Source organism: Aptenodytes patagonicus, chromosome 30 (assembly GCF_965638725.1).
Source record: "Aptenodytes patagonicus chromosome 30, bAptPat1.pri.cur, whole genome shotgun sequence".
NCBI lineage: Eukaryota > Metazoa > Chordata > Aves > Sphenisciformes > Spheniscidae > Aptenodytes > Aptenodytes patagonicus.
This window is the reverse complement of record NC_134978.1, coordinates 584,885-609,765: the sequence shown is the minus strand read 5'-3', so window position 1 is coordinate 609,765 and position 24,881 is coordinate 584,885. Positions and strand designations below refer to the sequence as shown.

Genomic DNA, 24,881 nt, shown 5'->3' with positions numbered 1-24,881 from the left:
ACACGCATGTGCGTGCACACTGCGAGGTGCGTGTGTGCTGCAGGGAGCTGGTGTTCACACGCGTGTGCGTGCACGCTGCGAGGTGTGTGTGTGTGCTGCAGGGAGCAGGTGTTCACACGCGTGTGCGTGAACACTGCGAGGGGTGTGTGCGTGCTGCAGGGAGCGGGTGTGCACACGCGTGTGCGTGCACGCTGTGAGGTGCGTGTGTGCTGCAGGGAGCTGGTGTTCACATGCGTGTGCGTGCACGCTGTGAGGGGGGGGGGGGTGTGCTGCAGGGAGCGGGTGTGCACACGCGTGTGCGTGCACGCTGTGAGGTGCGTGTGTGCGCTGCAGGGAGCGGGTGGGAGCCGCTCTCAGCCGCCCGGTACCGGGGGTGCCCGGCCGTGCCCCCCGCCCCCCCCCCCCCCCCCCCCCCGAGGGCAGCTCGGGGCCGGGACCCGGGGGGGTGGCAGCACCCAGCGCACCCGCCCCCCGGGACACCCACCCGGCTGCAGCCCCGAGGTCCTGCCCGGTGCCCGGTGCCCGGGGCCGCCCCGGAGCTCCGGCCCCGCCGCTCGGTCCCGGCTGGCAGCGGCAGCCCCCGGCCCGGTCGTCCCGCCCCCCTCCCCCCGGTTCCCCGGACGATGCCCGCGGCGGATTCGTTCGAGGAGCCGCGGGAGGGTCGCGGACATCGACCCGGCGGAGCCCCGGCCCCCCGCCGCCCCCCGCTCCGGGCCGGTGCCGCCGCCGCCGCCGCCCCGGTGGGACCGTCCCCGGGGTCGAGCGGGGCCACGGCGACCCCGACGGCGGGAGGACGCGCCTCCGCCCGCCCTGTCGGCGACACGGCTGTCGTGACAGAGCCCGGCAGCCCCGCGGTGAGCGGCGAAGCGGAGGCGGATTAACGAGACCGGCGGCGCGGAGCCTGCCCCCCCCCCCCCCCCCCGCCCCCCGCCCCGCGACGGTCAGGACCCCGCGGAGCCTCCCCCGTGCCTGCGACAGCCCCTGTCGTGAGAAGCGCTGCCTCTGTCACGACACCCGCTGCCGGGGGCGCCGTCGGTATCGCCTTTTGGGCGCACCGGGCTCTGCCGGCATCAACCCCCCGGGGGGAACGGGGGAAGGCGGGGGGGGGGGGTCCGGACCGGGGCGGCGGGGGGGGGGGGGTGGGGGGTGTCCCCCGCCTTGATGGGGCCCCCGACGCGCTCCCGGCTCAGGCGCGCTCCCGGGGGAGGCGGGGGGCGGCGGCGCTCACGGGCGCGGGCGCGGACACGGGCGGGGGCTGCGCGCTCTGCCCCGCGTACAGTCGCGCCCCGCTCCGCTCCTCTCCCTTCCCCTCCCTGCCGGTACCGCTGCCGGTATCGTTGTCCCGGTAAGTGCCCGCGCGTAGACGGGGCGGGCGGGGATGCGGTGCCGGTAACCCGGGACTCCCCGTATGGGGAAACCCGGGGAGGCGACAGGGGTGTGCGCCCCGTCCGTGAGCGGAGAGCCCGGCACCGGCACCGGCACCGGCACCGGCACCGGCACCGGCAGCGCAGGGACCCGTCGGGCCGCCGTGTCCCGACAGGACGGGACGGGGCGGGGGGGGGGGGGGGGGGAAGCACCGCGGCCGCATCCCCCGGCGCAGCCCCCGGGGTGGGCTCCGGGGATGCCGGGGGCAAGGTCGGTCTTAACCCCAACGGGACCGGGGGGAGCGGGGTCGGTGGCCGCCGCCGCCGCCGTGATTTCGTTGCCGTTCGTTAACCGGAGCTCCGGGGACGTGGAAAACGACCGGGAGGCACCGGGCAGCCCCGACCCACCGGGGGGGTGACCGGTCCCGGTCCTTAACGCTCCTCTCCGCCCGCAGCCCCCGCGCTGGCCACCGGCATGAAGACGGAAGAGACTCCGTCCTGCCTGCAGCAGGCAACGCCGGTCCTGGGCTTCGGTGAGTGCCGGAGAGACCGGGAGCGGGTGCCACGCACCGGGGAGTGGGGACCGGGGAGACCCTCAGCCCCCCCCCCAGCCCGGGCTGCTCAGGCAGCATCCCTGGCTGCCTGCCCCATCCTCATCCTCCCCGGGCCGCTCCGGGGGGGGGGGGGGGTCTCGGCGTGTCCGCAAGTTGCGGCGGGACCAGCCGGCCCTCCCTGCGCTGCCCGTTTTCCCCCCAACCGTATGATCCCATCTGCCGTCAGCGGCATTCCCTGCTCCTCTGCGGTGTTTATTCCCCGCTCGGGAAGGAGATTCCTTCCCCCCCGGATTGTCGGGGTGATCAGGGGAGAAGGAGCACCCCCCCCCCCTCGCTCAGCCTGGCTTTCTGGTTTGCCAATTTTGAGGCAGCAAAAGCCGCGGCAAGATGTTGGCGCGCTGCAAAATGCCATCTTGCAACCCCAAAGCAGCTGCGGCTCCGTGGGCTGAGGTTGTCCTTAACGGCAGACAGCGCCGGCATTTAGCAAGGCACAAGGCACGGAGCCCGGAAGGGACAGGGACACCGCAAGCATCCGCCCCTCGTCAGCCCCCACCTCCTGGATAAGCCCCTTCGGAGCCTCAGTTCATCCCGGCCCTTCGCTGATTTTAGGGAGCATCCCGCGCAGGGCCAGGCTGCGGTCGCGCGGCCCTCGACCATCCCAGCCGCGGGCGATAGCTGGCGAATTTTAAATCACAGCGAGGGTATCTGCCCACGAGACCCGCTGGGGAGTTTGCGTGCCGTGGGAGGGCCTGGATGCGGGGCGGGGGGGGGGGGGGTTAATTTCGGATAATACTGGGATGAGGCACCCGAGCTGCCTCCCCTCCGCGTCGACGCTGGGCTCGCCGGGTCGCGTCCCCCTCGTTGTCCCTTTTCCCTTTCTCAGAGAGCCGCAACGTGGTGGGTTGGGGTTGCTCTTCGTCAACGTATTTGCGGGTCCAAACTGTTGCGTTTTTATAAGCCTTTAGGGCAGCGTAAGGCAGAATCTCCTTTACTTTCAGTTTTGCCTCTTTCTCCCGGGCCGGCTGCGGGGGGGATTCAGGGAAGCCGACAGTTTTCCCGGGATTTTTCACATCCCCTCTTCCCCCTGGAGCTCGGGATCGCTCGCTCGTCTCCCGTTGTGTTACGGCATCACCGTGTTCGTGGCCTTGTGCCGAGGCGAGACTCAGGTGCGACTTATTGCCGGGGGCGGTGACCTCTGCTCCGGGCCCTGCCCGCGCATCCCGAGCCACGACACGGGCAGGCAGCAGGCGGGATTCTGCTGCCTCCCCACCACCCCGAATCTCTGGCATCCTCCTTGCCTGTTCGCTGAGCGAGAGGGAGGGACAAACATCCCCGGGCTGAAGTTTTGTGTCTCTCCCTTTTAGACTGATCCCGCATTCCCGGAGCTCCCTGGAGATGTAACTATCTGCTCTCAGACTAATTTGCTATTAGATTATTCCCTGTTTTTTCCCCCTAAATTAAAGAAGAGTTGGGGATTTTTAGTCCCAGATGCCTCCGACCCACTGGAGGTTTGGCTGGTCCCGCGGTGACACGCAGCCCGTGGGGTCAAAGCCAAGAAGGGTGAAAATATTTGACTCCGGAAGTTAATAGCGGAGGAAAAAGTGAGAAGTGGAGGCTCAACGTGGGATAAACATCCACGGAGAACCTCTGCACGTGCCCACAGCCACTGGGATGCGGTTGCTTGTTGCCTCGGCCGTCCACGCTGCCCTCCTGGCATTACAGAGCTGCACCACTGTAGCTCTTGTGCCGCTGCTCCGGCACCACCGGCAGCACGGCAGACATTCATTTTTCCTCTTCTTGGGCTAAAATCCTCATTTCCGCTCCTGATCTGCTGGATCCCGATCTGCAGGAGGGCTTTCGGGGTCTGGTCCTCTCCAGCTGATGCTGCCACCCGATTTCCAGGTCCCAGCGCTTAAATTAACGAGCTGCGCCGAGCCTGGGAGCTCCAAGGGACTCGACTTGCCGCAACGTCCCGCATCGCCCAGGCACGTGTCTGCAGGCTCAGCCAGCCGGGATGCTGCAGGACCCAAACCCAAGCACCGCAACGAAGTGGGGCAGAAGCTGCCTTCGCACGAGACACCCCCATTTTCGGGTGCATAGAAAGCCCCAAATTAGCCCAATTTGCCCCCCTCCCCCCCCCCCCCCCCAACCAGTCCCGCGCTGGTGTTAACGACAGCGGCGCCCTTCAAGGCAGAGAGCATTTGCCGTGGTTTCAAATTCTTTCAGGACTTCGGGAAAGCATCTGCGGCTAAAATTGGACAGAAAAAGCGTTCAGAAAGCTTCCTGCTCACGGATACTTTCTGACCGCTTGCATTTTGCCTCCGCCGGGGCGGTCCTGCAGGCTCCGTGCTCCGCTCGTCCATCCTCCTACCGCCACTTTGAGCCTGCTGAGTCCAAGGAGCCGGAAAGCAAGTCGCTGATGGGCTGGTTCAGGGTCCTGGCTGGGATCTTCATCGGCAGAGGAGTGCGGTCAGGTGTAAGGGCTGCTTCCCAGAGCCCGGGAGAGAAGATCTGCAGGGCCGGGAAAGTCTCCGCGTGTTCCTGGAGGAGCAGAAAATCCCCTTTTGCTGGAGGTGCTGCTGGGTCAGGGCTCCTCTGTGTCTCCCAGCCTTGCGCAGAGGTCCACCGGAACGCGTCTCCTGCCGTCTGCCACCGCTACTTGTTGGCTTTGACTCCTTGCCCTGGGGCAGAGCCCAAATTAGAGCTGGGCTTAGTGTCCCCCCTCAACCCCACGTTCTTCCAAGGTGCAGCAGAAGACCTTGGTTGCCCTTGCAGCTCACCTGCCGTTTAAACCAGCCATAAGCTTCATCCGTGGGATGCCACCATCCCCCCCAACCCTTCGAGGGGGCTTGGGCAGGTGTTACCCCAGGACCCACGAGCTTACAGGAGGATAAAAGCATCGAGAAGCTGGAGAGGACAGAGATAAGTGCTCGTAAAACCCAAGGAGCTTGGCAGGGTGGAGGTTGTGGACATCGGAGAGGGTGCCGCTGCCTGGCTCAGCCTGCAACCCAGATCCAGCGCCCCAGATAGTCTATTTATTACTCACTCCTTTACCTTGAAGTTGTCGTGACGAAGCCTTTGAAGAGCAGCCATAGATTTACATGTTGATAACGCCGAGGAGGAAAAAAAATCCCAAATCCCTGGAGCCTTTTTAAGCAGCTCTTGGCACCAAACCGGGGGTGAAACTGGACAAAATTCCGAGGCAGGTCTGTCCCCTGACCTGGACCAAGGTTTCCAACAAGCTCAGCACCCACAGTCTCCTGTCGAGACGCGCATACATTTGCCCTCTGGTTCCCAAACGCGTGTTCTCCACGTCCTGTGCGATTTATAGAGTGCCAGAGCCGGGGGCTCGGGGTTCACCAGGAATTTACCACCTGCAGAGAAACCAGAACCTGCTGCTTTCGCAGAGCCAACTTTGACATTTATTTTCAAGGTTGTCACAAAACCCTCCATGCCGAGCCTCCTTCGCCCTCTCCTACGCTAACGCCACGTGGCTTTAAAATAAAAAAAAAAGCGGAAAACAATAGTAGATGGTTGCAAGGAGTTATGTGAGGCTAAGCATCACCCCCCCCCCGTTATTGCAGGACATGATCCCCCTCCCCAGCAAAGGGAAACTCCTTCTCACGCCGTCTTTTCCCTGCTGCCCAGGTTCAGACTCCAAGATGCGGGAGGTGTGCGCCGGCTGCGACACCCCCATCTCCGACCGGTTCCTCCTGCGAGTCAACGAGCGCTCCTGGCACGAAGGCTGCGTGAAATGCGCCGTCTGCCTGCAGCCGCTCTCCGGGACCTGCTACTGTCGCAACCGGCAGCTCTACTGCAAACACGACTACGAGAAGTAAGTTTTCTCCATTTTTCCTTCCCTCTCGGCTCTGTTTACCGTGTTGGGGGGGGGCTCAGTGGCGAGGTGGGGTTCTGGAAGGGTGGGCTGCGGAAGGGCATCGTGGTGTTGGTGTCACGTAGGCTGGCGAGGACCAGGTGAGTTGATAAGGACCACAGAGGCGTCCTGCGAAGGGATGCTGTCCAAGTGGAGGGACAGAAGCGTTCAGCTTTGATTTAACTTGGTGACACGGCAGGGGCGAAGAGGGAGAAGGGACGAGCTGTTGGCTGAAGAGGTTGGTGGTGGTTGTTGGGACGCTTTTTCAAGAAATGAGGGATGTCCAAGGCTGCCCAGGAGATGACAGCACTCCATGCCTTGTCCTTCTGGGACACGCGGGCCGGCAGGTTTAACCTGAGGAGCTTTGCTCTGCAGCGAAGGTCCTGCTCACGGGGTGAAGAACAGATCGGAGGAGGGCAGGAGCGGGCACCTCTGTCCCCTCACCATTACGCTGGGAGCTGGCAGCAAGCCCTGCGTGCTCGTGCAGCGGGGCACGAGCCGCTCTTCGGGGCAGGGGAGCCCACGTCTGTGGTTACACCGCGTGGCTGTGCCTGTCTTTGCCGTGGCTAGGGCGCTGGGCTCTGCTCTGCTCGTGGTGGCAATCCTGTGCCTTCAGGAGGGTCAAGGCCACCAAATAGAACAGAATGGGACCGGAACGGAACGGAACAGGACAGAACAGGACAGGACAGAATAGAAAGAAAGGCAAGGCAAGAGAAGAGAAAGGAAAAGGAAAAGGAAAAAGGAAAAGGAAAAAGGAAAAGGAAAAGGAAAAGGAAAAGGAAAGGAAAGGAAAGGAAAGGAAAGGAAAGGAAAGGAAAGGAAAGGAAAGGAAAGGAAAGGAAAGGAAAGGAAAGGAAAGGAAAGGAAAGGAAAGGAAAGGAAAGGAAAGGAAAGGAAAGGAAAGGAAAGGAAAGGAAAGGAAAGGAAAGGAAAGGAAAGGAAAGGAAAGGAAAGGAAAGGAAAGGAAAGGAAAGGAAAGGAAAGGAAAGGAAAGGAAAGGGAAAAGAGAAGAAAAGAGAAAAGAGAAGAAAAGAGGAGAAGAGAAGAGAAGAGAGGAGAGGAGAGGAGAGGAGAGGAGAGGAGAGGAGAGGAGAGGAGAGGAGAGGAGAGGAGAGGAGAAGAGAAGAAGAGAAGAGAAGAGAAGAGAAGAGAAGAGAAGAGAAGAAAGAAAGAGAAGAGAAGAGAAGAGAAGAGAAGAGAAGAGAAGAGAAGAGAAGAGAAGAGAAGAGAAGAGAAGAGAAGAGAAGAGAAGAGAAGAGAAGAGAAGAGAAGAGAAGAGAAGAGAAAGAAGAGAAGAGAAGAGAAGAGAAGAGAAGAGAAGAGAAGAGAAGAGAAGAGAGAAAAGAAAAGAAAAAAGAAAAGAAAAGAGAGAAAAGAAGAGAGAAGAAAAGAAAGGAAAAGACCAGAATAGAATCTTTCCGTTGGGAGGGACCTACAACCATCATTTAGTCCAACCTCATTTGCTTTTGAACACCTCGCTGGGGCTTCCAGGAGAAGACAGGGCTGTCGCCCTCCTCTGCTCGTTGTGTAATTTTAATGGCGTAGATCAAATGAGGTGTTTGAGTGTCAGTGAGCCCAGACAGAGCTGAACAGAGGGAAGCGGCCCGCGGAGCTGGAGGGGCTGAAGGCATTTTGTAAGCGGAAAACTGGGTTGCGGTGGTGCGATGGGGAAGGAGGCATCCCTAAAACGCAAGCGTGGCAGGGACCTGGGAGGGGCTGGAGGACAGCTGGGGAAGCAGCCGCCCTGCGTATCGCTGGGCTCTGCTCTGGGCTGCGTGATTTGATAAAATACAGCCGTCGGTGTGTGTGAAATCCTCGGGAAAATCAGGGCTTTAGATTCATCCCAAACTCAGCCTTGCCTGCAAAACTCAAAGAGCAGCATCTCCCGCAGCGCTGGGAGACGCGTCCCCGAATTTCGGCAGCACCTGAGCTGGCGGCGTGGTCGCGCCCTGCCCCAGCACTAAGGCAGTGAAGGTTTTTTTGCCTTTAGTGGCCGTTTATTCACGAAGCCGCTCAGGTGCTTCTGTGTGCGTTTCTCACACGGGCGGGAGGTGAACACGGGATAGAAAATAGCCTCTCTCTGCCACCGTCTGGCTCTGTGGCCACAGGCAGATCCTTTCCCCTTCGCCCTGACCCCCTCCAATGGAAAAGCGGAGCCTTCACCCTTTGCTTTCCTTCAAACGCTGGTGATTCCCTTTTTCCAAAGGGCGTCGGGAAGCCCAGGGGGCCTGTGTGGGCACCCCCATTTATCTGCAGCCTGGAAGCATCTCGCAGCAGAGCAGCAGCTGGAAATGAGTCTGGGAGGACGTGGAAAGGGGCTGCCCCCTAAGGACAGCCTCGTGTCCCCGATTCTGCCTTCCCCTGGCAGCCACCACGAGCCCCAGGTGGCATTTTTTGGGGGGGGGGGGGTGATGCCACTCGTTTTCCCTAAGGCTGATCCCTGACCCCGACAGCTCTGAGCCGGAGCGGTGAGAGCTTGTTCTCTGGCCACCCCCTTCCCTTCAGCATCTCAGGAACAAGAGATAAGCTGGAAGAGCTGGAAGGGAGCGCAGGATCTGCTCCTCCGAACAGGACTTTGAATGATGAGCCAGCACCGCAGCCTCCTGTCTGGATGCACCAACCAAGTGGCATCGTTCCACGGTGCCGGGGCAGGGTCGATCTTGCCGGAGGTTATCTCTTGGCACGGAGCGCTTTGATCATGTCTGTAAAAAACGGAGCTGCTTCCACCCTGGCTGCTGGCTCCGTCCGCCTTGCAGCAGGGCAGGGGATGGCTCGAGGGCAGGGGATGGCTCAAAGGCTGCTGCCTTTCCTGTTGCCTCTGGCAAGAGAGCTAAACAACCACGGTGACGCTCCGGCAAACTTCAGATACATCGGAAAACGCTGTGAGCTTCTCCCTCCCTGGGATAGGGAGCTCCTCGGAGCTCAGCAGCTCCCTGGCATCGCTGCTTGTCACCACGGCAGCTGGCAACGCCATTAATGCCACGGCACCGGGCACCGAGGTGATGGATCGGGCTCAGTTGGCGGCTGACGCTGACGGTGATGCTTCCTCGGTTCTCCTCCTCTGCCGAATAAGCATCTCCTGTGAGCACAGCACAAACTGCTGCCCACACGCTCCCTCCCGGGTCAGCTTTCCTGTGCCGAGACCTCCACTGAAATATTAGGAGCTGGGGAGGGGGGGGCACAGTGCTGCTGCCTGGAAAGCCCGTGTCTGGTTGTGACCTCCAAGCCCGTGTCTGGCTGTGACCTCCAAGGCCGTGTCTGGTTGTGACCTCCAAGGCCGTGTCTGGCTGTGACCTCCAAGGCCGTGTCTGGTTGTGACCTCCAAGCCCACATCTGGTTGTGACCTCCAAGCCCGTGTCTGGTTGTGACCTCCAAGCCCATGTCTGGTTGTGACCTCCAAGCCCGTGTCTGGCTGTGACCTCCAAGGCCGTGTCTGGTTGTGACCTCCAAGCCCATGTCTGGCTGTGACCTCCTGCAGCTGGTGCCGCTGGGAAGAGCTGGTGACACACAGACGTCCGAGGATGCCGGGAAGACGCTCCATCAATTCCCTGAAGTTTGGCAGCATCCTCTAAAGACTTAACGGTCCAATCTTATCTTCCCTGCGTTTCATAAAGGAGAGCGCAGCCTCCTCCCGGCCACTGACGCAAGCGCTTGGCAGCGAAGGGAATGGTAATAAAAATACCAGGGCTTGCCCACTTCCCCAGGGTGGCTGGGAGAGGCAGGGACGAGGAGCTGTGCAGGCACAGCCACGGTTTGACGTGGAAAGGAAGGACAGGCTGCGTGAGCACGGCGGCACCCACACCGTCCCTGCGGAGGGCGAGGGTCCCAGGGTGCTTTGAAGCAAAGGAGGTGGGCCTCCGTAAGGTCTTGGCTTTGGCTGCTGTGCAGGCAGGCAGCGGGTTTGACCGCTGTGGTTAAGAGTAACCAGATTAAAAAAAAAAACGCGTTTGCAAAACCGGTCTGTAAGGAGCATCGTCTCCTCCTCCGGGCAGTCGGGTGCCTGACCCGAGGCCAGTGACGACATTTCCACGTGGGGAGACCTCAGCCTCCAACATTGCTTTTTCGCTCTTGATTTTTGGGCAGGACAGCGTGGCCACGCTGTTTTCCCTAGCGCTGTGCTGCGTTCAGCTGCAGCTGCGGGGCTGCAGCCCCCTGGCACGGTCTGCTCCATCCCACCTCTGCGCTCCGAAGTATCCGTCTCAGCCGGTTTCCGAAACACCCCTTAGGGTCTCCAGCTCCTTAAGTGCATTTGAAAGTTGGTGCTTCAGGCGCTTTTGAAGGCGGCTCCGCTCAGCACCTTTGTGCTTCCAGCATGGGAATTTCCAGGGAGGCAAACTCTCAGTCCTCCTGTTTGGAAATCTTGTCCCCCAGAGTATTCATTCTTGGCCTTGACTTTCCAAAGTTCGTGTTTTTGGCCAACGATGAATCCCAGACTGCAGAATCCAGCGTCGCTCTGGGCTGCGGCGTAGACCGGGGCTTGCAGCGTGGTGACCTGGAGGGGAGACCCATATGGCATTTATTCCTCCTCATGTGAAACTGCGCAATAAGAGGAAAATGCTTTAATGGAGAGATAAGCCAGCAGCTGCAGCTGAATGTGGGGGAAGGAACGGACTGTTGATCTAGAGATGAAATGTTAAGCCTGAAGATGGATGTTGTTCTGCAGTCCCTATCATATAAAACCACAGTCTGAAGGCTTTTGTGAAACTCTCCTCTTCCCCTTTTGCCTGGGGCCCAGCCAGCTCTCCTGCGCTTTGCTCAGGCACCTGCCCTGTAAATCCAGCTCCGGGCAGCTCGTGTAAATGCAATGGCTGAGGAGAAGGAGGTGGGGGGGGGGGGGGGAGGGAAAAATACTCCTGAACGATGATAGAGTGGCTGCAACGGCCGGGTCCTGGGCGCCTTGTTTACTTTGAAGTTTGTTTTGTGGAATGACAGGCGATGTGGGGGCTGCCGGGGAGCTGTCAAGAGGGATCTGAACCGCAGCCTCGCGCTGGCAGCCTTCCCCCTCTCCTCCACACTCTCCTTTTGCCCATGTGGAGATGATTTGCTCGTCCTCTGTAGAGATACGGGGTGAACTCAGCTCGAACCTGACTTGCAGCTTCTCCATTGCCGAGCAGCTGCCGGCACGTGACCGGCACAGCTGAGCGCAGACCGAGTCCGCCGAATGCCCTCCCGGTCCTCGGTCTTTGCCTGAATCACCGTGGTTTCTCCATCTGGTTGTAGAGGCGAGAGGGTTGAGGAGGGGTTGACCAGCACATCCCAGCCATCGGCTCTGCCTGCCTCCCTTTTGGGGTCCTCTCGGAGCTCTTCTCACCCTTGCCGGGTGGGACGTGCAGAACCTAGCGCTGCACTTGGAGTCGAGATAATATTCCTAGCCACGAGGGTCTTGAAAGCCCACGAAAGGGTGGCCACGGTTCAGGGAGATCCTTCTGGACCGAGAGCAGCTCATTTGCCTTTTGAAACCCACCGCAGATAACCTCAGCTACCCCCGCGTGTCGAGCAGGGATGTTCAGAGAGCAGAGATGGGAAACTTGGGCTCCGAGACCAGAGCGTTTGGCGCACGGCTGCCAGATTTTGGTACCCTGGAGTGACATCCAGCATCGTCCTGTTGGGACCTTTAACCATTTTGGCCAATTTTCTGGGCTGTGCAGGTTAGGAAAAGCCCGGCAGAGAGGTGAGCGGTGCAGATACGAACGGAGTTGCCTGAGAAATGGGGAACAGGAGCTGACTTTTTTCACCGGGTGGAGCAAGCAGGTTAAAGATGTGGGCTCAGGCGACGGCTGGGATTGTGAAGGGAGGGTAGGGGGGCCCGAAAGTCTCCTGTGCATCCAGAGAAGCAGCGCGGTGCAGCCAAGGAGTAGCCAGCAGCCCTGCTCCTCCCTGCCGAACAGGCAGTGACCCTCCCTGCCCGAATATCGGGGACTGACCCAGACCGAGCACCTTGGCAACTCTTCTGAGCAAGCTGGTTAATGTTTAAAACCATGTGGGAGGGCTCCCCTCCGAGCAAAGATCTCCCAGGTAGGAGAAGCCGGGACAGGAGTTGGACAAAAGCGAGCCCAGGCGCTGTGCGCAAACCCCATTGCATTCCAGGAGCAGGAGTCAGGCCCTAAAAATGATGAAATTGGTGTTGAAACCAGAAGGATTTGGGATTTTTATTTTTTTTTTTTCCTTGTGGTGGGGTTTTTTTTTTTTTGGCTTTTAAGTATAAAAGCTTCTCCTTCCCCTTTGCTGCGTTTGGGACGTTTGGTTATAGTCAGCTCAGAAATTTTCAGAGCGCTTCCTAGGCACGAGGACCTTAAAAAGCGGTGCTCGGGATGTATTTATAACCCGAAAAACAGGGACTCGAGGACAAAACAGTGCCAAAACGTGACGGCTTGCTGGTGATAGCTACTACTCTTAAAAAAGGGGCTTCTGGTTGCCCGCCCAGCCTTGCTTTACCAAGCGCCGCTGTTCCCGACTGCGCTGGGCATCCCAATCCTCTTGCTTTGAAGGCAGCAGGCAGGGATCCGTCCCTCCTTGCCCTGCTCGGCCACGGGCAGCTGCTCCGTCTGCTGAGCAACGGGGTCCCCCCCAAGTCATGTCTTCTCCTGACCCTCCCTCTCTGTCAGGCTGGAGGGAGGTAATGAAAAGTGACAGTGCTCTGAAAAGTGAGCAAATAAATGAGATAATGAGCACCCCTGACAAGGCAGTGATGAATGGAGCCCGCGTGCCCGGCTAACAGACCCTGCGGGTACCTCCACGAGTAGCACAACGGGAGAGGAGGGGACGAGGGAGGTGGGAAGGAACTGCCAACTCCTTCCAGCTCCTCTGGGCTGGGTGATGGGACCCAGTCCGGACGCCCTTCGATAGCACCCATAAGCAGGGCGAGTTGTGCTTGTGCTCCTCGGTCCTCCGAGGAGCACCCGCAGCCGTTATCTTGAGATATTTCGCTCCTCCAAACTGGGGAGGTCACTGCAGCCGTCCCTGCTCCCCTGGCGAGGGCCAGCGGGACCTCGGTGGTGCAGAAATCGGGCAGCCTGAACCTGGGAAGGAGCCTGGTGTCCCGTTTTTAGGACAGCCCCGGTGGGTTTGCAGCTTTACATCTCTGTCGGACACGGGGCCGGGGGGGGGGACACGGGGACACGGACCCCGCTGCCGTGGAGCAGGACCGGTTCCCCAAAGCTTCAGCAAACAGCCCGATGGCAAAAGCTCGTGCCTTTTCCCATCCCAAACGTTTCCTCCTTCCTCGTCGGGTGAGTGGCTGAGCCCCGTCTCCCGCTGAGAGCGAAGCCCGTCTGATGATTAATGACGTTAATTACACAAAGCTATTCCTACCCCAGTTCTCACTGTTCCCTTGCATTGGTTTGTTCACAGGGCCCAGGAAATTAAACACTAACTCCATAATCACTGCGAAATGAAAGAAATATGCAGATGCGCCTTGAGCGTGATTAAGAAACCAGCCACCACGTGCTGTCTGTTCCCCCATCGCTGTTGGATTGTTTTTATAACGGGGGGGAAAACATGGGGGAGGAAGAACTTTTTTCGTGCGCAGCACATTATTTTCCTAGTTTAATTAAATGTAATTTACTTTGATAGATACTCTTTCTCTTCTGGGCTGGTTTTTTCCTTCCATGTCTTGTGTTCCGTGGCTTTGAGTCTCTCCTGGACCCACGTCACCAACTTTCTTGCTATTACCGGGCAGAGTTTTCTTAACCACCCAGCTCCTGCAACGCTGTGACCATAGTCTAATATCAGCTACGCCTGCCCCTAAAAATAATTTGCTTTCTCTTCTGAGGAGGAAAAGGAAAATACGAACCCAAAAAGACTTAGATATCAAAGTAAACAACTATAATTCAAGGTCTCGGCTCCTCCCAAGCAGAGGACACAGATGTACCTTAACAATCGAGTGGTTGTAAATGGTTTGGGTCCTCGGCGCTTCCAGTGAAAGCCGTTTCTTATCCCTTTCAGGCTGCAGGTGACTTGACGGGCACGAAGCAGATATCGAGGATGCTACCCCCCGGCACCTGGGTTTGGGGAGGTGGACATGGTCCAGCAGGCAAGCCAGTCTCGGAGCAGCACAGGGTTCGACAGCCCGCTCTCCAGGGCTGAGCTTATTAGCGTGGCGCTGATAGACGTGCTACAGCTCTACCTTCCCATGCTCGCAGCCTTGCAGCCTTGCTTGCAGAGCTCCCCAAGCTAGCTCTTAGGGTTGGCCACGGTTCGCCGGGCTGGGGAAGGAGGAGGGAAGTGTCGCTCAGGTCAGCGGTGGCTGGAAGGGCGAGGGGTTTGCACTGGACACAGCGCCTGGCCGTCTCCTGACAGCGTGCCTGGCAGTGCTTCCCCCCAAGATTAACCGGGTTTAGACCCAGCACAACTCCAGCTGGGCTTGTGGGTTCTTACCCTGAGAGAACCGGTGTCGGGGCGAGGAGCGGTGTGGTTGCTGCGAGGCTGGGCTAGCGGGCAAGGGGCAGGGTTAGAGCTCTGGGTGCCGGTGCTGTTCTCATCCCGGCACCTCCGTTTCCCCCTCAGTGCCCGGTGTACCGCTTGTCCCTCGCAGCAGCTATGAGTAGTGCGGGGGGGGGGGGTGTCTGGATGTTAGGTGCACGCACCGAGCGCCGCAGCTCGCCTGCGGGAAAGCCGAGGCACCGCTCCGTTGACTTTCCTAAAGCTGCACACCGGGAAGGGCTCTGGGACACAGACTTACGGTTTCGAAGGCGCTGAAGGGTTGGAGGCTGTACCGTGCTCCTGCTTCTGGACGCAGCATCTCTCTCAGTCCGGAACCGGGGACCACCAGAGGGCAGCCGCGAAGGCAAAGGTGCCAGAAATAAAACTCCTGAGAGCCAGCTTCCAGCAGTGCCAGGGGCTGCAGCGCTGGAAACAGCAGGCAGGCAGGCAGGCAGGAGCTGTTCCCACGCAGCACCAGCATCCTGACAGGCAAAGGGGAGCCCTGAACTGTTAATGCTTTAAGAAACCAGTTTTCTCCCAGACTAGGGGGTTCCCGGAGCATGGCAAGGGGAGCCCAGACCCTCTCCGTCTCTCTTATAATCGGCGGTGGTTTAGAGAGGATGCGCTAGAAGGTATTTACAGGCACTCGGTCTCAGCAAAGAGTTTGCACTGACGTGGAGAGCCCACGGCTGGTGTGACTGATTGCAAGGATTTAAGGGGAAGTGATTTATGAAACACAGAGGTGCTACCGTCCCTGTATTACCACATTTCTTTTATTTCTAAACTTGTCTAACACTGCAAGCGTAGCACTTGCAATCTGTCACCCAGTTTCTTCGTCCTCCGGTTCCTTCTTTGAGACGTCTGTGTGAAACCAGACGCTAAAGAAACGAGGGTGACGGCTGGCAATGTTGAACGAGTTGTCGTCGGCGTCACGCAGTACCCTGAAAACGAGATCCTCCGACCTGTCCTCCCAGCCCTCTGCGGGGAGCCGAGTTGCTCTTTCTCCCTTGTTTCTCCCAAGGAGTTTTCCTATCTTCTGCTTCTCAGTCCTCCCTCTCTTTCCCTCTGCTGTTTCTGCTCACCGATCGTCCCTAGAGTCCTAGTAGCTCCACGCCTCCTGCGTTGCTAACACGCTGCTGGAGAATGCGGCCCCTTCTTTCCTAGCTGTTGCACAAATTGAATTATAAGCCAGATCCATAATCTGCTTCCAGCTTTCATTTCCCCCTCCCCCTTAATGCAATTAAGCTTATATGTGGTTAATTACAGTTTATCCTAACTATCTTGGTGGCAGCTTCACACGGTGTTTTTCCATTATTGAGGTCTTGCCGATACAGCCGCGGTAATATCGGAGCCGGTCAGCCTCGCGCGGAGAAGCACCGTCCCAAATCCCTTTCCTGATTCCTGGATGTGGTTTCGCTGGTGCCAGGAGAAAAGTGAAGCTAGAAAGAAGCCTGGCCTGTAAAAAAACCAGATGCCCAGGTTTAATTACCGATACGCTTTTAAACTGGTCACATTAATCCCCAAAAGCAGTGCAATGCACTTTCAGTGCTACAGTAAATTTAGGGCCGCGGTTTAAGGCAGAGAAATGAGCAGCCACGCAGCACCGCACCCATTTAATGTGCACGACCACGCAGCCTTTGCTAGGCTACTGCCAAAATGGAAGCTGCCTCGTTAATCTAGACTCGGGCTCAAACCAATAATCCCAGTTAGTCTTGGAAAGGCAGTAAAGCTACCACGCTACTTTTGGACGACAGCCCGCTTGCGTACAACTTGCCAGTGGCTTTGTGGACCGGGAGAGTCTACGCTGCAGTTTGTGACCCGGTCCCTGAGGCTTTGGCTTGCTTTTTTTTTCCTGTTCTTTTCTTTCTTCTCACAACTTTTAACTTCCCTTCTCTGTATTCCTACCCCCTCCATCACAAGTTGGGCCCCTCGCTCCAAGAAGGACGTCGAGGGGCTGGAGCGTGTCCAGAGAAGGGCAGCGAGGCTGGTGAGGGGTCTGGAGAACAAGTCTGATGAGGAGCGGCTGAGGGAACTGGGGTTGTTTAGCCTGGAGAAAAGGAGGCTGAGGGGAGACCTCATCGCTCTCTACAACCACCTGAAAGGAGGTTGTAGCGAGGTGGGGGTCGGTCTCTTCTCCCAAGGAACAAGCGATGGGACGAGAGGAAACGGCCTCAGGTTGCGCCAGGGGAGGTTTAGATTGGACGTGAGGAAAAATGTCTTTACTGAAAGAGTGGTGAAACATTGGAACAGGCTGCCCAGGGAAGGGGTGGAGTGCCCATCCCTGGAGGTATTTAAAAGACGAGTAGATGAGGCACTTAGGGACATAGTTTAGTGGGCATGGGGGTGTTGGGTCGACGGTTGGACTCGGTGATCTTAGAGGTCTTTTCCAACCTCAATGATTCTATGATTCTATGATTCTAAGTCAGGCTGGTCTGTGCGTGGAGATCTCCCTCACTGTTTCTTGAGTTAAACAGGTGGGTTCCTATTACGTGACAGCTTAACAGCTTTCACGGTTTAAAAAAATCCCTTTAGATTTTTTTAGATCTGGATCACGTTTAACTGGTATCTGCCTTAAGAGCATCCACACAGAGGGATTCGGAAGCCGGCTGCGTTAGCTTGGCGTGCTCTCTGTAGTAGATCAAGGCAACTTTACATTCAATCTCTTTTCCTGAGGTCGCTGTTAGCAGCAGCGTTCCTTGTCTCTTCTCAGTCCTTAACGCAGGCTTAGTTTTTTTGCTGCAGTACTGTCCTGGCCACCTCTTGGGTCACGGCTGTTTTGTACGAGCATTTTAATTCTTTCTAAAATGAGTCTTGCTTTAAAGGACTTTAACGGAGGACTTATTCTCAGCCCTTGCGGTGGGGATGCTCTGTTATTCCTAATCCCCAAAGGGAACGGCGGCGCAGAGAAGATACGCCCAGAGCTACACAAAAGGTCTAGCAGGGCACGGAGAGGGACTACAGTTTCTAATCGCCAGTTGCCTTCTCTCCGGCTCGTCACCCGGTGACGCCCAGCTCAGCCCCAGGGTGCAGAGCTCGGAAACCCTTGGGAGGTGCCGGAGGCATTTTGCCAGGAAAGTCGGCTCCGGTCGCCAGGTTAGGGTGGGACGGAGCTCAGTGTCATTCCCGGGGGGGGGGGCAGGCAGCAGCCCTGCCCAGCCAGGCCGCCCCGTTACCGCTGCGTGCTACTGAATCGTCCCCTGTGCCACCGCGCGCCCCCTTCCTCGTTTAAAACAGAGAGAAGAGGGAGAGAGCGCAGAGTTTAATTTAAATCACATCTCCCAAGCTTGTTCTTTTCTCAATCAATATTGCTTTTTACATCATATCTAATCTCTTTTTTCCCCCCCCTCCAAAGTAAAATTTAATTAAATAATTCTAATGAATGTTTAATGATGTTCTTTTGTCATTATTAAATCTGTAATAAAAGTGTCTGCAGCCCTTCCACCTCCCTCCCCCTCACCTCCCCCGTTAATACCCCCCGCCACCAGCCCTCCCTCGCCCGTGCACACACTCTCCTGCTGTCTTTTTCCCTGCCTTCCCCCCCCCCCTCTGGCTGTGACACCGCCAGCATTCAGCCCCGCAAACAGGAAATGAGAAAGGGAGAAACAGGATATTGAGTTTGGATATTGAGTTTGGATATTGAGTTTGGATACTATCTGGATGGGTAATATCACCCCTAGCTACTAAGCGAAGGAACCCTTCTCCTGCCAGGCATACTAATGGAGATGCGGAGGCTTTCCCGGAGCCATGCAATAAGGCAGGACAAAATCAATATGAACGGATAACTCCCAACTTGAAACCCGCAGACCCGGAGCGAGCTTTTGGTTTGTGCCCTGTCGAGCGGAGAGGGGGGAAAACAAGAGGGGAGAGAAAGGAGCTGCGGGTTCCCTTCTCGGGGGACAGCAGAAAGGTGCCGTCTTGGTGATACAGGACCAGAAACTTTGTCCCTTCCCAGGGAGGTGGATTCCCCGTAGAGACGCAGTTCCCATTTTTTTTTTAGCTTCCTAAGGGCTCAGTGTGGAGGGAGAGCCAGCTCGAGTCCGAAAGCGGGGCAGCTTGCCAAGGCACCACACCAGCGCTCTCTGCACTTGGAAGAGAAAATCATTTCAGAAAGAAGAGGGCAATGCCGTTCTCTGGGCAGGCAGGCGGAGGTGGCTGGCTTGGGGCAGGACGCGCCTCCTCTATCCTGCGCCAGCCAAGGGGCTTTGCTCCGTTGTTCCTGACAGCTTGCAGAATATTCTTTGAAAAGCGCCAAGCGCGGGACTCCACAAGAGCTTCTGCATTACAGCGGGAACTCTGGATGGGCTACAGAGAAATAAACGCTGCACCTGCACGCTGCAGCTCCGCGCGTCCCGCAGTCTGCCGTGCCCGTCCCCGCTCAGCTCAGGGTAGGACTCCCACGGTCTCCTGCTGGAAATATTAAAAAAAGCATTTAGAGTATACTCTAAAGAGCATAAAACCAAAGCTGTAGCCTAATTTCCAGTCCAGCGCAGGTCCGTAGAGATTCAGCAGCTGAATCCCACCTTTCCTGCGGCTCAGAGACAGCCTAACGTGGGATTAAAGCAGAGCAGGAATATTTTTGCCTCTGCTTTGCAGAGGTGAGGGTGATTGCAGAAGCTGAATTCCCCTCCACCGCGCTGCCCCAGTGACAGCGAGTATTTTCAGCTTAGGAGAGCTCTTGCAGGCCTGCGAGTGCAAGGCAGCTTGGATGTTAAATGGGGTGTTAGCGGCTCAAAGTGAAGGGCAGGAGGGAACCGCTCAAGGTACACGTACTGCTGTCATCCCTCCGTTCGGGGTGCGTTTGGAAGGAGCCTGCTCATTTTCTTCCTCGGAAGCAGTGGTTAATGCTGGCTCCTGTCGAGAGCCACGATACCTGGCAAGTGTGGTCCTGCCGTTGCTCTTTCCATCACTGCAGAAGCCCCCTGCCCCGGGGGGAGAGCGGGGTTTGGGAAGGGCTGCACGCTGCGAGCTGCCCCCCCCCCCGGGAAAAGAAAGCACCCGCGGGTACAGAGACAGGTAAAACTCATTTTTGGGACCCGTTTTCCCCGCCGCTGAGCTCTGTCTGGAGGGAGCGGCTGCGGGGTGTGAAGGGGGATGGTTTGCGGGGGGTGTCGGTGCTTGCAAAAGCACGCAGCCCCCTTTTCCCGCTGTACTTCAGCCAGCAGCACCGTCCCTCCCACCTCTCCTTCACCTGACGGAGACACTCACCGCAACACAATCCCTCCCTGGCAGGACTCAGGGAAAAAGAGGTGGGGGGGGTGGGGGGGGTGGGGGGGAAAAGACAACCCACATTTTTTTGTTAGCATTCAGCAGTGATATGACAGGCGCCCTATGAATTCTGGGAGATTTTAATAAAGAAGACAGGCCTGTGAAATTTAATAAAAGAGTTCATCAGATTATACGGTGATGGCTCAGTGCCACCGTGCTGGCAGTAATATCCTCACAGTGGGGGGTTTAACCCCTTGAGGGACAGAGCAGCAGCACAGTATTAAATCTTTCAGTAGCATTTCACTCGTGTCACTTTAATATTTATGAATCTCTCTGGCTTTGGGAACCTCTTCGGTGTTGTTTTGCTTTTCTGTTTTGCTTGTGGTTTAGGTTTTCGGTAGCGGTTGGGGTTTGTTGTTTTTTTTTTTCCCCCAGCATCAGTTTTCATCGCTGACATGAACAGAATCAAGCCCAGGAAGCAGAGCTTGTAACACCTCGTACCTTCTGGGTGGACGCCAAGGGCATTTACAGGGTCCAGTCAAGCAGGACCCCGCTTACGCGGTTCTTTCGGTTACTTTTTATAACAAAGCGCAATTGCATTAAATGCTGCTCGTGGTGCTAGGTGTAAAACTCCGGGGAGATCTCTCTGCCGCGTGCCCCGTCCCCAAATCCTTCCGTTCTACACGACCGTGGTGCTGCCCTCGTCCTTATAAGTAATATTTCCAGCGATGGACAGAGAAGGTCAGGTCATTCCCTCTGCGCGACTGTGAAGATGCAACAGCGATAGCGCGGCGGTGGCTCTTCTCCGACTCCTACCCCATCCTCCTGCCTTTTAGTGAAACATTTACGGGAGATGACTAACCCCTGTTATTTTAAATTCGGTTTTTCCGCTCCTCGGGGGAGAACTTTGCGTGCAGCAGGCAGTTTGGCTTTGGTAAGCTTTAACTTCTGAAGACTTCTTTTCTGGTGTACGCACGCTCACATGAGAGGAGGTTTGAGTACGTCTGAGCCTTGGCTATTTCTGACAAGAGGCACAATTACCTAATCACACAATTACAAAGTTCCTTTCTGGGGGTAAATCTGTTCATGTAACCCACAAAGAGCGTTGGAGGGAACGGAGAGCAAAGGTAACTGTTGCCCCCAAATTACTCCTTCTTTCTCTGACCCAAACGTAGCTGGAAGAAGTCAGAAATTACGCAGAAGGGAATTTTTTCCCCTTAATCCCCTGGTGCCACTCTGTATCGCTGAATTGGGGGGAAATGGCTGTTGCAGCAGGGAATGAAAGAGCGTATTGTGCTGCCGCTGCCTCCTCCTTTCCCTTGTGTGTCCCCTTCCCCATCACGCCCCTAGCCCCCAGCCCGAAATCTGGAAAGAGGCTTTGCAAGTTCCACTTCAATATTTCAGACGGCTACAATGGATTTTGCAGCTCAATGTTAAGTAAACAGACCTTGCTTAAGCCTGGACTGCTTCATTTTGACTAAACCCTAACTAAATAAGCTAGTTTCATGAAGCACAGGCCTCCCAGCTTATTCCTTGCTTCATTAACACCTTTTAATCCCACCCAGACAACCGTATGCCCCCCAAATTACCCTTCCCAGGCCTAGGTCAGCGTCTTCGCTGTGCCATGGCAGGTCAGCGAGGTTCTCAAATAACTTGCTGCTCAGCTCATCCCCATCTGGAGAGCTGGGAGCTGGGCTGCCACTTCTCCTCCAGAGCCATCGGCAGAGAGAGCGGTGCCCTGAGCTGCGACAGGGGTGCTCTGCGAGGATTAACGGAGAGTTAGGCGTTGGGGTGTTTTACCAGGGCTAAAGTCTGATAAATTAAGTCCCTAGAGCGTCTGAAAAGAGGCAGGAAGATCTCGGAGCTCCCCAGCTGTGTGCAAAAGCCAGGCAGATGCACGTGGTCGCTTTGCTGCGGCTCCTCTTGCCGCTGCTCCACACTTTGACACTTTACCGAACTTCTCGAGGGGAAATGAATTACGCGCTGGGCTCTCCCCAGCTGTTTTGTTATTAAAAGAAAAGCAAATTGTTAATGGTAAAAAAGAGACAGGGAGGCTGTAGGTAGGGCGAGGGAATCAAATAATGGAATTGTTTTTCACAGAGTATGTAACTCCTTGCTGCAGGATGCTGTTGGGACCAAGATTTCAGCAAGCTTCAAGAAGATGTTGGGCATCGCTGTAGCGTCCGGGCATAAAAGAGAAATAGAGAAATAGCGTTGGGACTTTCAAGGCATTGCTGCACGTGCTCCTGCCAGCCCTGTGGCCCCAGAGCTGGCCTCAGATACCTCCTGGCAGGAGGAGCGTGGGCAGCCAGTGAATTTGGCCTCCAGCCCAGCATCAAAGCTTCTCTTTTAAGATACCGTGTATCTTCATCCTTGCTCGGGTGACACGTGCTGTCTCCGAGTTGGCAAACGGTACAGATGTGCTTGCCCTCTACCGGGCAGCTGCCAGGCTGCTATTCTGCCCGCAACGCCGGTCCTCTTGCCTCGAGCGTCCATCGGCGTGAAGAACCGGCTGCCAAAAACCGTGCCTGTAGCCCCAAGCCTCTCTCACGATGCTGACTTGCGAGTAACGGTTCCGCTTGCTCCACAGCCGCCGCCTTTGCAATTCCCAAAGACGTTCCCACTTATAAGCCCATCTGCCTTCCTGCTGCTGACACTTTTTCCATCAAGGTGAGCAATCCCCCGGCAGGAAAATCAAATTCTATCGTTTGCAAAGATAATTAATTTGCGGCAAGCTGGTAAGAAGGACGTGGGATATGTACCTGCGTGCACGCACCTGCCTCTGCTTGCCGGATGGTTTCTGAACGTTCCCAGGAGTAAAAGTTGATAGCCTTACCACACCTCCCGTAAGGAAATCTTGAACAGAAATCAAACTCAGCTGGGATCTTCAGGCAAGAAGGGTGTTAAGTAAGGACATGGGGAGAGTTGGTCAAAATAGAAGCGGAGGCATGCGGACTATGAGGCTTATGCGGCATAAGGGTCCTTCCAAAAGAAGTGGGATATAGTTGCTGTGAGTTACAGGCACTTAGAAGTGGTCCTGCTGCTCCGGGAGCACGCAGAGATCTCGCTCGTGTCCCGGCTGTTCCTAAATGTGCTTTTCATTATGAACCTGGGAACCCGCTTATTTTTCGGACTGTCCCTCAGCGTAGTGTCTGCAGGCAGCTGCTTCCAGACATCGTGCAGCCGCGTCGGCAGCACAGCCTCCCAAGCCTCCTTGTAACCCACCGCCAGCAACGGAGATGTATTTTGTTCCTATGGCAACCCAAACAATATTACCTTGACTTAAACGGATTCAGGCAATATTAAAACCAGCCTCTTTAGGAATTCCTGGTGTTGGAGGGGCTGAGAATTTTAATTTTGTGTAATGCGAGCTGACACCGTGTTTATGAGCTGCTTGCTGAATGTTTTCTTCAATTAGTACAATGCAGAGCGGATTTGTTTTCGGGGCTTAGCTGGGAGATGGGAGGGTGCGGGCCTTGCGATGCCAAAAGCGTTATTGAGTTAGGCTGCAGCAACGGCGCTTCCCTCACCTGATAGCTGCAAAAGAGCCCTTTTCATGGAAATCTGGCACATGACAGCATCTTTAAATAAGGCTTGCTAACTGCCTTGTCCCAACAGCAGCGGGAGGAATCGGCTTGGTGCCTTGCAGGTGAATAGGTCTCCTTTCCCAGCTCTGACATCTGGTTCCACGTTTCCTTGTTCTGCTCCATCCCTCTCGCTATCGGCCTGCCTGCGGTTAGAAGCACATCACGCTCAAAGCTTTCCTCTACCTGCCTCGGCTAAGCAATATTCTGGACGTTTTCCCCAAGCAACCAGCGACAGCACTGAGGCTAGAAGTATAAAAGGACCCAGGGAACGCTCCAGTATCTATATGGATAAAAATAATTAAGAAAACACAAGTGTGAAACAAGACAGGGAGTTTTCCTAAACTATCCCGTTCCTTACTCGGAGGCAGGTCGGGATACTGAAGTAAAGCTTCTGTTTGTCAGGACCATGTTCTTAAATGTGTCTGTCCCTGGATTTGGGGCTGTGGGGCTGAGCCAGCCTGGCCTGGGCGTGCTACAGGAGTAAACCCGTCTCCGAAAGATACGGTAAGACCAGACGGGAGCTTGGGGCTAGCTTGTCTCAAAGTCAAATGATATTTGCGTCACCAGATTCAGCTACACGACAGCATGTAACGAAGCAAGGCAGACCTTTCTTCGGGGACGGTAATTCTCCCAGCTGAGATGCAAAGAAAAGTCAGTACTCACTTTCAGACGGGTTGTTTGAAGGGTAAGGGACAGAAACCTGGAAAGAAGAATAGTTTGATTACCCACAGTTGGCATAACTAATTATCAGCGGTTCTCGAGAAGATAAAGACATGGCGAAGGCTAGTTGCTGGGCATGGAATAAAGTTAAGATTCAGATTGGAAATAAGGACTGAGGAGCTAGTTAGCCTCTGGAACCGCTTCCAAATGGATGCGGACAGATCCTCCTTCACTTGACGCCTCCAGACCGCGACTGGCTGGCCTTCGCTGTACATCCACCACCAGCGAACAGGCTCGAGGTGGGAATCCCTGGGCGAGATTCTCTGGGTTGCAATGAACACGGGGGTCAGACTACATCACCATTATCTTCCATCTGGGCTTAAAGTCCAGGAGCATTAATAACTTAATGTTTAGTAATAAGTCACATGTTCCTGACTGATCCCAGATAGCCGCGATCGCCGACTGGCTCTAGTGTGGGGTCTTTTTTATTTTTTACTCTTTCACTTCTGCTGTAACAGAAGGATGTTGGCGTTAGGAAAGGGACAGATTTGGACTCAGCCCAGATTTGGACTGGGCTTGTGCCTGGAACACGCTCCCAGTTTGCTCCTTCGTAAGACAGTGAGAGGTTGTGGTGAAAAGGCTGCTCTTTACTCCCAGCTTTTTCAGCTCAAATTCGATTACTATTTTTCAAGTGTGAATTGCAGAAAGACAAAGGGGAAAGGGGGAGAGAAAGCAAGCCAGGGAGGGAGAGAGGAACATGCACGCAAACACACTCACACAAAGGAGAGAGAAATCCCACACCATTCCAGTTGGAATGTCCCAGACACTTCAGCCGAAAGCCACCGCACAGCACAAATCCATGGTGGTATTTGGAAGGGATGAGCCCACCCCTGTAAGCCTCTTCATCCTGCTCCACAGAGTTTGCCAGGAGGATTAACCCAGTCTTGTTCTCAATCCCAGTTTATGAGTTCCCTGCTGGTGGAGAAGATCCTGTGTGTTTAAACAACAGCCTAATTAATCCCTATTTTATTACTTTCTCTTGTCAAGTGGCTAAATAGAAGCTGTCAGCCGGCAGCCACCACCGCTCACATTTGTTTAGATCCCAAATTACTTCATCAGAACCATCTGCTCTGTACGCGGGGCGCTCAGCAGTTGTTTATTTCTCTCTCCGGACACGGTGTGGGGCGCAAACAGCCTTCCCCGTGGGACTCCCCTG

General features: G+C 56.2%; 2 protein-coding genes across 2 annotated transcripts in view; one reads left to right on the top strand and one right to left on the bottom strand.

Annotated features, from left to right (window-relative positions):
* The first annotated feature begins 1,161 nt into the window (after positions 1-1,161).
* Positions 1,162-24,881, top strand: part of LOC143171719 (LIM homeobox transcription factor 1-alpha-like) — a 27,110-nt gene continuing 3,390 nt past the window's right edge. The window contains exons 1-3 of the mRNA XM_076360741.1: positions 1,162-1,345; positions 1,820-1,897; positions 5,567-5,753. Coding sequence (XP_076216856.1) covers positions 1,162-1,345; positions 1,820-1,897; positions 5,567-5,753 — 449 coding nt within the window. The remainder of the gene's footprint in view (positions 1,346-1,819; positions 1,898-5,566; positions 5,754-24,881) is intronic.
* The window catches only part of CHCHD5 (coiled-coil-helix-coiled-coil-helix domain containing 5), a 22,599-nt gene continuing 12,686 nt past the window's right edge, over positions 14,969-24,881 (bottom strand). Inside the window, exons 4-6 of the transcript XR_012997212.1 lie at positions 23,669-23,705; positions 18,539-18,620; positions 14,969-15,669 (exon numbers count right to left, since the gene is read on the bottom strand). The gene's annotated coding sequence lies outside the window, so the exon portion shown is untranslated. The remainder of the gene's footprint in view (positions 15,670-18,538; positions 18,621-23,668; positions 23,706-24,881) is intronic.